This window comes from Pelophylax lessonae, assembly GCF_965119305.1.
Source record: "Pelophylax lessonae genome assembly, chromosome: 5".
Classification (NCBI taxonomy): Eukaryota; Metazoa; Chordata; class Amphibia; order Anura; family Ranidae; genus Pelophylax; species Pelophylax lessonae.
The window spans coordinates 327,105,703-327,118,089 of NC_138772.1; the positions used below are offsets into that span (position 1 = coordinate 327,105,703).

Consider the following 12,387-nt stretch of genomic DNA (forward strand, 5'->3'; position numbering starts at 1 on the left):
GTAAAGTGATCTTGTGAGGACTTTGAGATTTTTGCTGCCTGTACCTTAATGTCCCAGTGTCATCTGTTCCCCTCATTTCATGTCCTGGTGCCAAAGGGAGAAAAATGCAAGAGAAATCTCACCACTGATGTCACAAACAGCAATAAACAAATGACAGATAGCCTAATGTATGAAAATACTCTGGGATAGTTCCCTCATGCTTTATTGGACAGGTAATTTCATGGACAACAGCCCTGTTTCTCAAACTGCGGGCATTTGGCAGCTATTAGTGTGCAACCCTCAGGCCCCAGCAGCCAGTAGTCAGTGATTTTTTGGAAGAACAATGAAGGAAAATATTTAATAAACTGCTTTCTACTCAATAAATGATTATTTTCTTTTACACTTTCTTATTTTCTTTCTGTGTTGTCCATTTTTCTCTGACCTCTTTTAGATAGATTTTGGTGAATGGAATAGCTAAAGTGGTCCCAGTAACTTTTAGTAGGGCTAATAATTGTCCTGTTTTGTAAAGACACTGTAATGGTAGTGATCTCCAAAAGCCCGTATAAGAAAATCGGAAGTAAAATTTCGTCTGACGAACGATCTGCCGATTTTCGAATTGTTAGTATAGTGCTTTCGACAGCCGATTACGAATTTTCATACGACAAAAACTGGATGTGCAGGCTTTAAAATTTTTATCGTACGTCAACACAACGTCCGACTGGAACAAAAGTCTCCTCCAACTTGAGCTGAGGTGGATCTATTCCCTTAGAGCCACTGAGCCACCAGGGTTAAATGGCATGCTATCCTTTAAGCCATTCCTGGAGGGCTTTGACTCAGGAGGAATGGAAGTGTAAAGTAATGTGTTTCCAACTTGTAATATGCTTTATTACTGTCATATTAAAGATATGCATGTCCTTCTTTTTTCCACAATGTTAAATTGCCGGTTGTCTATTTTTAACATCTTAAGTCTGAATATATTTTTCTGTCAACCGTTTGATATATGCCACTGTTTTATTACATGTGATTTGATTTGTGATTATATTGTTTCTACTACAAGACCCTGGCAAATGGGTTCTTTGATCTCTAGCGGTGTCCTATATATTCTTAAACACATATTGAGATGTTTATTTGCAGCTGTATATTCAATTGATCCTATTGGATCCAATTCCTTCTCTTTTGACTTATGGTCTTTTCAGACATATTTCTTGCATTTAGGTCGCTCCTTAGGTCTCCCTCTGCAGACATCCCGGCACGGTGGAGACGCATCGCTATGTTGCGATGTCTCCCATTGGTGCTAGCTTCCATCCAGCACTTCCTCCGGGTTCGTGCGCACCAATCGAAAACCGGATGTTCTGTTGAACTTCCGGTTTTCGGACGCCGTGCCGGTGGAACGCAAGCGCCGGCCCCGCCCACACCACGTCACGCTGTTATGCGGCGCACACGTCGGATGGGGGCGGGTCTGGCACTGGCGATCCAGGAAGCCCATTTCTGGATGCCAGCTGCTGCCTCTTTCCCCTAATTAGGTTACCTTCTTATAGACTTCCTACCAGCGTTCGGACAGCACAGTATTTGCTGTCTGCTCGCTGGAGAGGATCTGCATATCTGACTATACACCCTATAAGGTAAAACTGAGCCACCTTCATCTTATTTTGATGTTATTTATAACCCTAGACTTTGAGCACTTTTGGTGCTCACAGACCTTGCAAAACATTACCCTTTTAGAATTCTAAATTTAGCCTTTCTATTTGGCTTAGATAACATCAGTGGAGGGGACTGGTTATGGCACCTGCTCTGGCTTCCTAACTCTATTGGACTTCAGATGCCTGCAGTGGGAGACTCACATCTGACCTACCTTGCTGTACCACTCTACCTGCATAATTACATCAGCAGCCTACACCGCTAGTCAGACCAAGCCCAGCCTTTTGGTTTTAATCCTGTTTACAAGCTATTAAGTCCAGATACCATCAACCTTGTAAGTGTTTCTAATACAATACTCCTGAATCTTTTTTTGTATCTAAATGTATAACCAGTATTATATAATACTTATATACATATTTTTCTATCAATAGAACACTTACTTGAGCTTCCCCTGAAGAAGAAGAGAAAGTTATTATCTTCCAAACATGTCGGGTTAAAGTTCTAGTGTTTGGTTGCATTATTGCCATCTGGTCTAGCTTGTATATGTTTTTAATCTTTATTTGTTTATACACATTTAATAAAATATCACCTTTTTGAAATTTATCGACCATAATATCATTATATTTTTCTGTGCCTTAAAAGTCCCATTTAGGGGAACCCCTCTCTTTGTATTGTATATTAGGGATGTGGCACATTTGAACACTGGTCACGTACACCCCCCTTCAGATTTACGTTTAATTAGTACAGTTTCCGTCCGAAAAAATCGTAAGAGCAAGACTACACATGCTCAGAAACGAAAGAACACATACAAAACAATCCAACACATGACATCACTTCTGAAGTTGAATTCTGTCGTACGGGAATTTTCGTATGAAAGTAACCTCTTTACTTTCCACATGAGACTAGCATGCAACAAAAAATGGACGAAAGATAATTTGATAATCTGATCGTATGTACGAGGCTTAACATGTCCTCATTCTCAGGTTTCAGCATGTCCCGATTTCTAACCCTGCCTGTAGTATATCGGTAATCTCTGACCATTTCTGGTAGCATGCCCACAGTCTCTGACCATCTACTGTAGTATGTCCAGTCTCTGACTTTTTGCTTTTGCATTACATTCACCGAATATTATTTCTGGTCCTTTATTGATGAACTTGTGGCTCCTATGTCAAGCAAGTTAGCCATAATAAATAACTGGTCTTAAATAATAAGTATATTCACAGAAGTCCTATATCCACAGCAGCATAAGAATATTTTAATTTTTGGATAAACAATGTCTGCATTTATACACAGATTTACAATGAAAAAAAGTGAAGGGAAGAGACTTTATAACAGATAGATATGCTTTTGAGTAACCCAAGCCCAAAATTACTTTTTACTTATGAATAGAGCAGGAGAGGCTTAAAATCTTCTTTTTTAATTGCTTTTTTTCCCCTGTTGTCAGTGAAGAGAATTCTTGTAAAACAGCCATCTTTATAGCAAACATTTTAAAGGCTTCCTTCAAAACCTATTAATAATATCTCTTGTCACTGTCATTTTATATATATTTAGAGCTACCAAGCAAACCATCACCCAGACATGCAGATCCCCATCCCTTAACCATTTCTGGACCGAAGGTTTTACCCCCTTAATGACCAGGCATTTTTTGTGATTCGGCACTGCATTACTTTAACTGACAATTGCATGATCGTGCGATGCTGTACCCAAATAAAATTGATGTCCTTTTTTCCCATAAATAGAGCTTTCTTTTGGTGGTATTTGATCACCTCTCCGATTTTTATTTTTTGCACTATAAACAAAAAAAGAGCGCCAATTCTGGAGAAAAAAAACTATATTTTTCACTTTCTGCTATATAACATTCCCAAAAAATAAATTAAAAAATCAAATTTTTTCATCATTTTAGGCCAATTTGTATTCTAAAACATATTTTTGGTAAAAAAAAAAATCCCAATAGGAGTATATTGATTGGTTTGCGCAAAAGTTATCGCATCTACAAACTAGGGGAAAAAGTAATGTAATTTTTATTTATATCTTTTTTTTTAATGGCGGCGATCAGCGATTTTTAGCGGGACTGCGACATTGCGGTGGACAGATCGGACACCTGACATTTTTGTTGGTACCAGTGACATTACTACAGTAATCAGTCCTAAACATATGCACTGTTACTGTACTACTGACACTGGCAGGAAAAGGGTTAACACCAATGGGCGATCAAGGGGTTAAATGTGTTCCTAGGGGGTGCTTCCTAACTTTGCGGGGGATGTACTTATGAAATGAATACAGGGACCTGTATTCCTAAATAGGAGGAACACAGGATCCCTGTGTTCATTGCTGACAGAACAGTGGTTTGTCGTGTTTACAACAGCAGGCCGCCGTTCTGTCTTCACGGGGAGCAATTATGGATGCCCGGCAGCAATCGTGACCGCCAAACCCGCAGATCAACTTTCCCTGTGGCAAATGGGCGCGTGAGCGCTCCCATTCATGGTCCTGCGAACAGACGTGCAGTTATGTCATTTCATGGGATAAAGCCAACCTGCTGCAATATATGTACTGCTGGCAGTCGGCAAGTGGTTAACCACTTAAGCCTCGGAAGATTTTACCCCCTTCCTGACCAGGGGGTATTTTGCGATTCGGCACTGCGTGACTTTAACGGACAATTGCGCGGTCATGCGACGCTGTACCTAAACAATTTTGACGCCCTTTTTTTCCCACAAACAGAGCTTTCTTTTGGTGGTATTTGATCACCTGTGCGATTTTTTGATCATGCCCTATAAACAAAAAAAGAGCAAAAAATAATAGCAATATTTTTCACATTTTTTTATATGAAATTCCCCAAAAAAATGTAAAAATCAAAATTTTTTAACATTTTCATAAAAAATTTGTTTTATGCTACATATGTTTGGTAAAAAAAAATCACAAAAAGCGTATTTTGATTGGTTTGCGCAAAAGTTATCGCGTTTACTAACAAAGGGAAAGATGTTTGTAATTTTTGTTGTTTATTTTAACGCGTAATGGCGGCGATCTGCAATTTTTTTGAGGTACTGCGACATTGCAGCGGACAGATCGGACCCTTGACTGACATTTTTGACACTTTTGGGGTTACCAATGACATTTCTACAGTAATCAGTGCTATACATATGCACTGTTACTGTAAAATTACACTGGCAGTGAAGGGGTTAACTTTTTTTGAGAGGGAGGGGTTATGTGTGTCTCTAGGGGCGTGATTCTAACTGTGATTGGCTGTGGCTTGAGGTGTATGAACAGTGATCAACGGTCCTACATAGTAGAACCGTATGATCACCATTCATACACAGGGGAGAATGACAGGCGGCTTGTTTACATTAGCCGCCTGCCTTTCTCCCTCTGCACCGACAATCGCAGAGTGACCGGCGGACATCGGGTCCGCCGGTCACATGCGCGGGGGGGTCCGTGACCGCGCCTGTGAGGGGCTGACCGTCGCAGTAAATAGTCGTGCGGCGGTCGGCAAGTGGTTAAAAGAGAAGAGAGGCGCCTCTAAGTGTAGCAATATTGGTACATTTAATGAAGGTTCAACATTTAGCAACTCACATGGTTGATGATTAAAAGAGGCACATCTATGTATGCAGGTATCCGGGGTAAAGCTGTCCACATAGACCATCCTCCGCACCTCCAGCTCTCACCACCGGCAGTCTGTAGTCATGACCGGGAAGACTACTTTTCAGTAGAGCGATTTCTAAAAAAAAATTGTAATTGTATTGTAACTCTATTCTTGCACTTTATGGTGCAGTGATCGTCCATTATGCATTCCTGGTTATGATACTTGATCTCTTGTTTACATGCCTGATCTAATGTAAAATGATTTGCTTGGATCTTTTGGGCTTGTACTATAGTACTGTGTTTCCAATAAAATCATTTGGTAAAGTCATTTATGATGCAAATATGACATCTTTTGTTTTTCAGGGCATGATATCAATTTGCTGCTCTTTCGTTTAATTGTTTCTTACAATGGCCATATACTTCTAACTCAAGAAATAATAATTTGTGAGAGAAATCTCCAAGCATATTCTTTCTGCGGGAAGAAAAAAGGAGGTAAGATGCCTTTTGGACTGGGATTTATTTTAGAGTTTCAGATACAGTATGCTTGAGGACAGAGTGACTAATAATTGCCCAAATAAAAACAGCTAGGATAGGCAACTCTTTCTCCAATACAAATACATAAAATGGCAGCGCATAGGGACACCAGGATCCAAGGGACAAAAAGCCAGGTGAATGTCCAGTTTAAAAGAATCACAGTTTATTGGTGATGGGAACCAGAGAAAGAAATACATTGAAATGCATACATCACCCTGGACTGGAGGTAAACAAGGGCACCGGCAGCGTGCAGCTTGAGTGCTGAGAAATCCAACCGGCAAAGACCACTGTTCGGTGTACGTTCAAAGCCGGAAGCCAGCCGGCGCAGGGATGGAGTATCTCTGCTGTTGTTCCGGTGTTCCATTAAAAAACCCGACCTGTGAAAATTCCCTACCCTCGTCACTTCCAGTTAGGGTATGTCAGTCATCAGCTGAGCCGCTTCCCACTGCACATGCGCGCACAGTAAATGATCTCGGCTTCCGTGAAAGAAGCCTACCCTCGTTACCAGTCCTTAAAGCGGCGGCATCCCGTCAAAATAACCTACCCTTGTTCCCCGGCGGGTCAAGAAAAATGTAAAAGTGCCTCCTAAGAAAATGTATATATATTAATTGAAATGGAATGATAACAAAAATATATTCATATATTTTAAATTTTCCTCCATTAGGAGACACTTTTACATTTTCCTCAACCCGCCGGGGAACGAGGGTAGGGTATTTTCACGGGAAGCCGACATCATTTGCTAACCCAACGCTTTAAGCACTGGGAACGGTGGTAGGGTTATTTCACAGGAAGCCGTTGTAACGTTAAAACAATCCTACCCCGTAAAAATTCCCTACCCTCGTCACTTCCGGTGTGAGCCGATCATTTACTGCCTGAGCATGCGCACTGGGAAGCGGCTCAGCTAATGCACGATGTACTGCACCGGAAGTGATGAGTGTAGGGAATTTTCACGGGGTAGGGTTTTTTAACATTACACCGGTGTGAGGACATGAACCAGAAGGGCGCCGCTTGCAGTAAGAAACCAGGAACCAGGGTGTAACGCAGTCTATCTTGTTGCCATGACTACATGTTTCGCGCCATGCACTTTATCAAGTCATGGAAAGGAATAGCAACAGAAGAATTTAAAGACAGGAGGAGGGGCGGAGCTGTAAATGGAAACCGTAAAACGGCTTGTAATATAATATTAACCTGTCGGTGTCCTTATCTCACTCCTGACTGACAAAAAGATTTAAAATATGCACAAATTCTCTCAAGCTTAAAACATTAATGATACTATTATAATTGGGGAATGTAAACAAAATAATATGATATATAAAATGTATGATATATAAAAATGCAAGTTCAACAGGTTCAGTAGTTTGTGTCTTCATCTTCTTCCTCGAGGCCATAGCCAGGGTGCCACCTTTCACAAATGAACTCTACATCACTACATCATGTGATTTTAAAATGACTGAGTATAGTTGGAAAAGGAACTCTGTTGGGGATATTTTGCTATAGGAGTAGATTGTATAAATCTGCATATAAATCTTCAAGGATGACCACTCATCTGTTTGGTCTCTTTTACATGGGTGGTTAGAGGGTGGTAAAAACAGGCAGTTGAGCTGTAGTTTTTCCACCCCCATGTCTGCCCACCTAAAATTTATAATACAGCCAAAGGGGGCTGTTCACATGCCGCAGCCATGATGCTATGCACTGTGCCAAATTAAATACGCCATGTTAAATTGACAGGTGGCACTACCTGTCACACTCGGTCATGCAAGTCAATGGGGCTGTGCCGCAACCCCCGAACCAAACTCAGATGATTTGTTCCACAACTATTTATTCATAAGTGCTTCAGTTTATAGTCCATATAAAAAGATTATAGCAATGTGATAGGTTGTGTAACCATAAAATGTCCATCCACAAATGGCGCCTCCACAAGGGGATTAGGAGCAAAATCCAGCAGGAGCTACAGAGTTTAACCACTTAAGCCCCGGAAGATTTTACCCCCTTCCTGACCAGGGCCTATTTTGCGATTCGGCACTGCGTGACTTTAATGGACAATTGCACGGTCGTGCGACGCTGTAGCTAAACTAATTTGACGTCCTTTTTTTCCCACAAACAGAGCTTTCATTTGGTGGTATTTGATCACCTGTGCGATATTTTGATCATGCGCTATAAAAAAGAGCGTCAATTTTGCAAAAATAACAATATTTTTCAAATATTTTTTATATGAAATTCCCCAAAAAAAATGTAAAAATCAAAATTTTTTAACATTTTCGGCCAATTTGTTTTATGCTACATATGTTTGGTAAAAAAAAATCACAAAAAGCGTATTTTGATTGGTTTGCGCAAAAGTTATCGCGTTTACTAACAAAGGGAAAGATTTTTGTCATTTTTGTTGTTTTTTTAACGCGTAATGGCGGCGATCTGCGATTTTTTTTGAGGTACTGCGACATTGCGGTGGACAGAATGGACCCTTGACTGACATTTTTGACACTTTTGGGGTTACCAGTGACATTTCTACAGTAATCAGTGCTATACATATGCACTGTTACTGTAAAATTACACTGGCAGTGAAGGGGTTAACTTTTTTTGAGAGGGAGGGGTTATGTGTGTCTCTAGGGGCGTGATTCTAACTGTGATTGGCTGTGGCTTGAGGTGTATGAACAGTGATCCTACATAGTAGAACCGTATGATCACCATTCATACACAGGGGAGAATGACAGGTGGCTTGTTTACATTAGCCGCCTGCCTTTCTCCCTCTGCACCGACGATCGCCGAGTGACCGGCGGACATCGAGTCCGCCGGTCACACGCGCGGGGGGGTCCGTGACCGCGCGGGAGCGCCAAACACTTAACTCCCAGTTGCAGTTCATTTGCTCTATTGTAAATGGGCATTTGGCAAAAAAAAAAATCCACCGTGAATCACTTTTTAGAGAATGGACTAGCAATAAAAGAAGATTTTCAACAACCAGAGTATGGTCACCTTTCACAATTTATATGAAACCTAGCTGAGAACAAGCCACACATTGACACCAAGGTGGATACACTGGCTTTGAAGTTCAGATCTATCTGGAGTCGTAATTATGTTATACAGTTTGCCAGAAACTAAACCAAAATATCAAAATATGTAGTAAGCACAAGAAAGGAAAAATGGTCCAACTAAATTACCAAGGACATTTACATGATTTATCTGACACATCAATTTTATTTACTGATACTGGTATCTAAATAAAATGTTGATACCTAGATGAAAGGGCTAAGGACTCTATTCAGAGGAAAGTGACAGTCTCCTAAATGCCCACCCCGATTCATGTATTTTCAGCTTCACTCTGCTCCCCCACCACTCCTTACTTCATTGTAGCTACTGAAAATACTCTGTTTAAGCTCCATTTCGGATAGCATGGAAGCGTACATAGGATTGATTCTGTCACTCCCTCCTTCATGTGACAGAGTCCAGGCCTAACAATTGGATGTCCAGGCATTGCCGGTATTGCACCATGGAAGGAGATCACATGTTCTCCTATACCTGGAAGCGACAGACATTTTATGGTGGTTCCAAATAAGCAACCGAACAGCAGAGCAGCACAGGAAGGTCAGTCTTTTAGGGAGGAGTCTGTCACCTTTAGCATTCAGAGCAAAGTGATGAAATTTATTTAGGGCATTTATTTGTTTGCCTTGTCTAATTTTAACAAATGCATTTTTCCATGCTTTCCTAAAATATTTGACTAATGCTTATACCAGACTTTTTACACTACATCCTTTTCTTTATTGCCTCTATAGATTTTGTATTTTATCATCATCCATTGAGGGTTGAGGTTCCACCAATACTAAAAGTAAGTGTAGTACTACCCCCTTGAGGACTGCTGGATTTTTCACACTTTCGGGTCCCCCAAGGTTACCGTTAGGAACATTAATATTCAGTCTATCGCTTTACTTCTTGGCTCAGTAAATAATCATTCCAGGGGTATGTAGTTGTTTTGTGTTTTATTTTATAAATTAGGGTTGGGAGAAGGGATTAGTGGGATACTCCATGTTAACTATGCACAATGTTGGGAGGGCATCTATCTGTTGATACAGCCAGGCTGTTGATCCACCTTGCCACTAGATGGATTTAAGATTAAGTCTCTTTCCAATTAACTTGATGAACTAAAGGTATCTTCAGGATACTCTTCTAGTATCCCCTTTCTTGACCACTGACACCCGTCTACTGTGTATTCTACTCCGGGCTGGCCACCTCAGGTCAGGCCCCTTGACACGATTCATCATACTCACAATACTGTTTTTCTGGGGTCTCCAGTGTCTCCCCCTCAGTCAGCTCTACTGGACCTCTGTGTTCAGTTCCGATCCTCTGGCCCTCTGGACGACCTTCTGATGCCACGTACCACTGCTACAGAGGAGAAGGCAACCGCCACCCTCCCTCTGGGACTCTGCTCTCGAGCCAAAGACCCTGCAGCATATGTGCTCCTGGCTTTTATACAGTATCCCAGAATGCACCGAGACAGCCTGTCCCTACCAATCACCAGGGCTGTATCAAAGTCTATGTATCCATTGGTCAGGTTTCCTCCCACTGTCCAACATGCCTCCCTATTGGCCCAGTGTGAAACACTCTCTAGACTCAATGAATCACATACTGAGCACACTGAGTAGACTTCACTAACAGATGCTGCTCTCTGCTAGACAGAAAGCACTATAGATTTGCCTGCTGCTCCTCTGATAGGCAGACAGAGCCAAAAACTATACTCTCTCACTTGCACCTACCTAAGTCTTTTATGTATTCACACAATGGTCAGTGGCAGCTCTTACAAACATGGCCATGACACTTAGACAAATTTTACAAGGTGTTTTTCAGTGATTCGAGTGATTGGTTTTGAAGGAGGCAGTTGGCTCATATTATAAGCCCCTCACTCTCATTCTTACATCATGAAATGATGAGTTCTGCCCTGATTTTAGTGGATACTGCTTATTTGGTTTGCTGTACTCCCCATGCCAAATTGCTGTAATAAATAAAATAAAATATATTGTTAAAGTTAATAAATATACTTACCTTTCCCCCGGCTAATATACTGCATGGGTTCACATCACAATCCTTCCAAAGAGATCCTGGGGAACACTGAGTATCTCAAATCTTGTGAAACAGTGCTAATGCACAGTGCTGGATTGTCTTCTCACGAGGCTTGGGCTACTCTGCTTTCTCTGCACTCAATCCCCACCTAAGTGCTGAGAAAACTGAAGGAAATACTAGATTGAATAACATTTTTTCTGGTCTGAAACTCTTTTTTTTTTTCGGTGAATAAGTAGGGGCACCTCCAGATTCCGATAACCTCCCCCACCTGCAGACCTCCACAACCACTGGCCAGGGTTGAGGGAAAGAGGACCTTGTCCCCATCGACATAGGGACTACATGCTTTGGATAGAGCCCTTCCTGCCCCAAAACACCCCTCATGTTGAGGTCATGTGGCCTGATATGGTTCAGGAGGGGAGGGGCACATGCTTGTCCTCTCCTTTCCCCAGATAAGGATCTGGTAAATATCCTGGGGGGACCCCAAGTCATATTTCTTTTTCAAATTTTGGCATGGGCTTTCCCTTAAAATCCATACCAGACCCAAAGGGGCTGGTATGGATTAGGGGAGGACCTCCACGCTGTTTTTTTTTCTCAAGTTTTAAATGCCTGGAATTCTTTTGTTTACATTAGACTGTCAACGGGGAACCCCACTGACAGCTGATGAGTCATACGTTCATCTGCTGTTAAGGAGGCAGTGGCCGACTTGCTGACCTGCTGCTTAAAAACCAGCTATTTACTGGTTGTTAGAAAGACCCATGGCTGCGTGCTAAGAAAAAAAAAAGCTGGAAACTGGTGCTTAGCAGCAATTAGCAGCGTTAAGGAGCTTTAGGAGCTGTCATCGTTTTTTTCTGACAGCAAATTGCTCTCAAAACACAAAAAAAATAGTTTTTTTTTCTGCTCCTAGAAGCTGCAGCTTCAAAAACGCTTCTAGACTGAAATAGTGTGCATGGACACAGAGGATAACACTATTAACTTCTGGAAGCAGAGAAATAAATGCTCAAAAGCTGCTGCTAGGAGTATTTTTTTAAGCATGTGTGCATGGAGACTAGGGTAGTCTACACTTTAACCTGATTGTATATTTTATATCAATAAAATGGCTGAAATGTAAGCCTTTTGTGTTTTATGTGTTTGATATTTACAGCTATTGTTTTTGTTCTTTAGGGGCATTTCAACGCATCCTTTGTATTGGTCAACGAAGACAACCTTGTAGTGGCATGTACAAACTTAGCAGTAAATATAGTGTAATCAATTATTCATATTAGCATCTTAGCATGTTTTATTCACTCTCATTAGAGCAAAAAAATAATAGCCCATGCCGTCTTCTTAAAGGAAAAGAAAACACAGTGGATGCCTTTGTTGACCTACTTCTGAAAAAGTTTGTTGCCTGGCTTTCCCTGACCTCAAGAACGCATAATGAAAAGTCAAAGTAAAGTCAGAACTCCAGATCTGCATGCTAAGGGTTCTATTAAAACTTTAGTTAGACACATGTCAGAAGCATTCATGCAAACTGAGCAAAATGTCTCTATATTTTTTCTAATAGCTTAATCCCTGTATCATCAGCTCCATCTAGGGGCCAAAATGTGGTATATTTTCTCATTGAGGTATTTCAGAAAA

General features: G+C 41.1%; 1 protein-coding gene across 1 annotated transcript in view; it reads left to right on the forward strand.

Annotated features, from left to right (window-relative positions):
- Nucleotides 1–12,173, forward strand: part of LY86 (lymphocyte antigen 86) — a 64,384-nt gene extending 52,211 nt beyond the window's left edge. Inside the window, exons 3-5 of the mRNA XM_082257485.1 lie at nucleotides 5,557–5,685; nucleotides 9,492–9,544; nucleotides 11,935–12,173. Coding sequence (XP_082113611.1) covers nucleotides 5,557–5,685; nucleotides 9,492–9,544; nucleotides 11,935–12,018 — 266 coding nt within the window. The 3' untranslated portion in view covers nucleotides 12,019–12,173. The remainder of the gene's footprint in view (nucleotides 1–5,556; nucleotides 5,686–9,491; nucleotides 9,545–11,934) is intronic.
- Nucleotides 12,174–12,387: the final 214 nt, after the last annotated feature.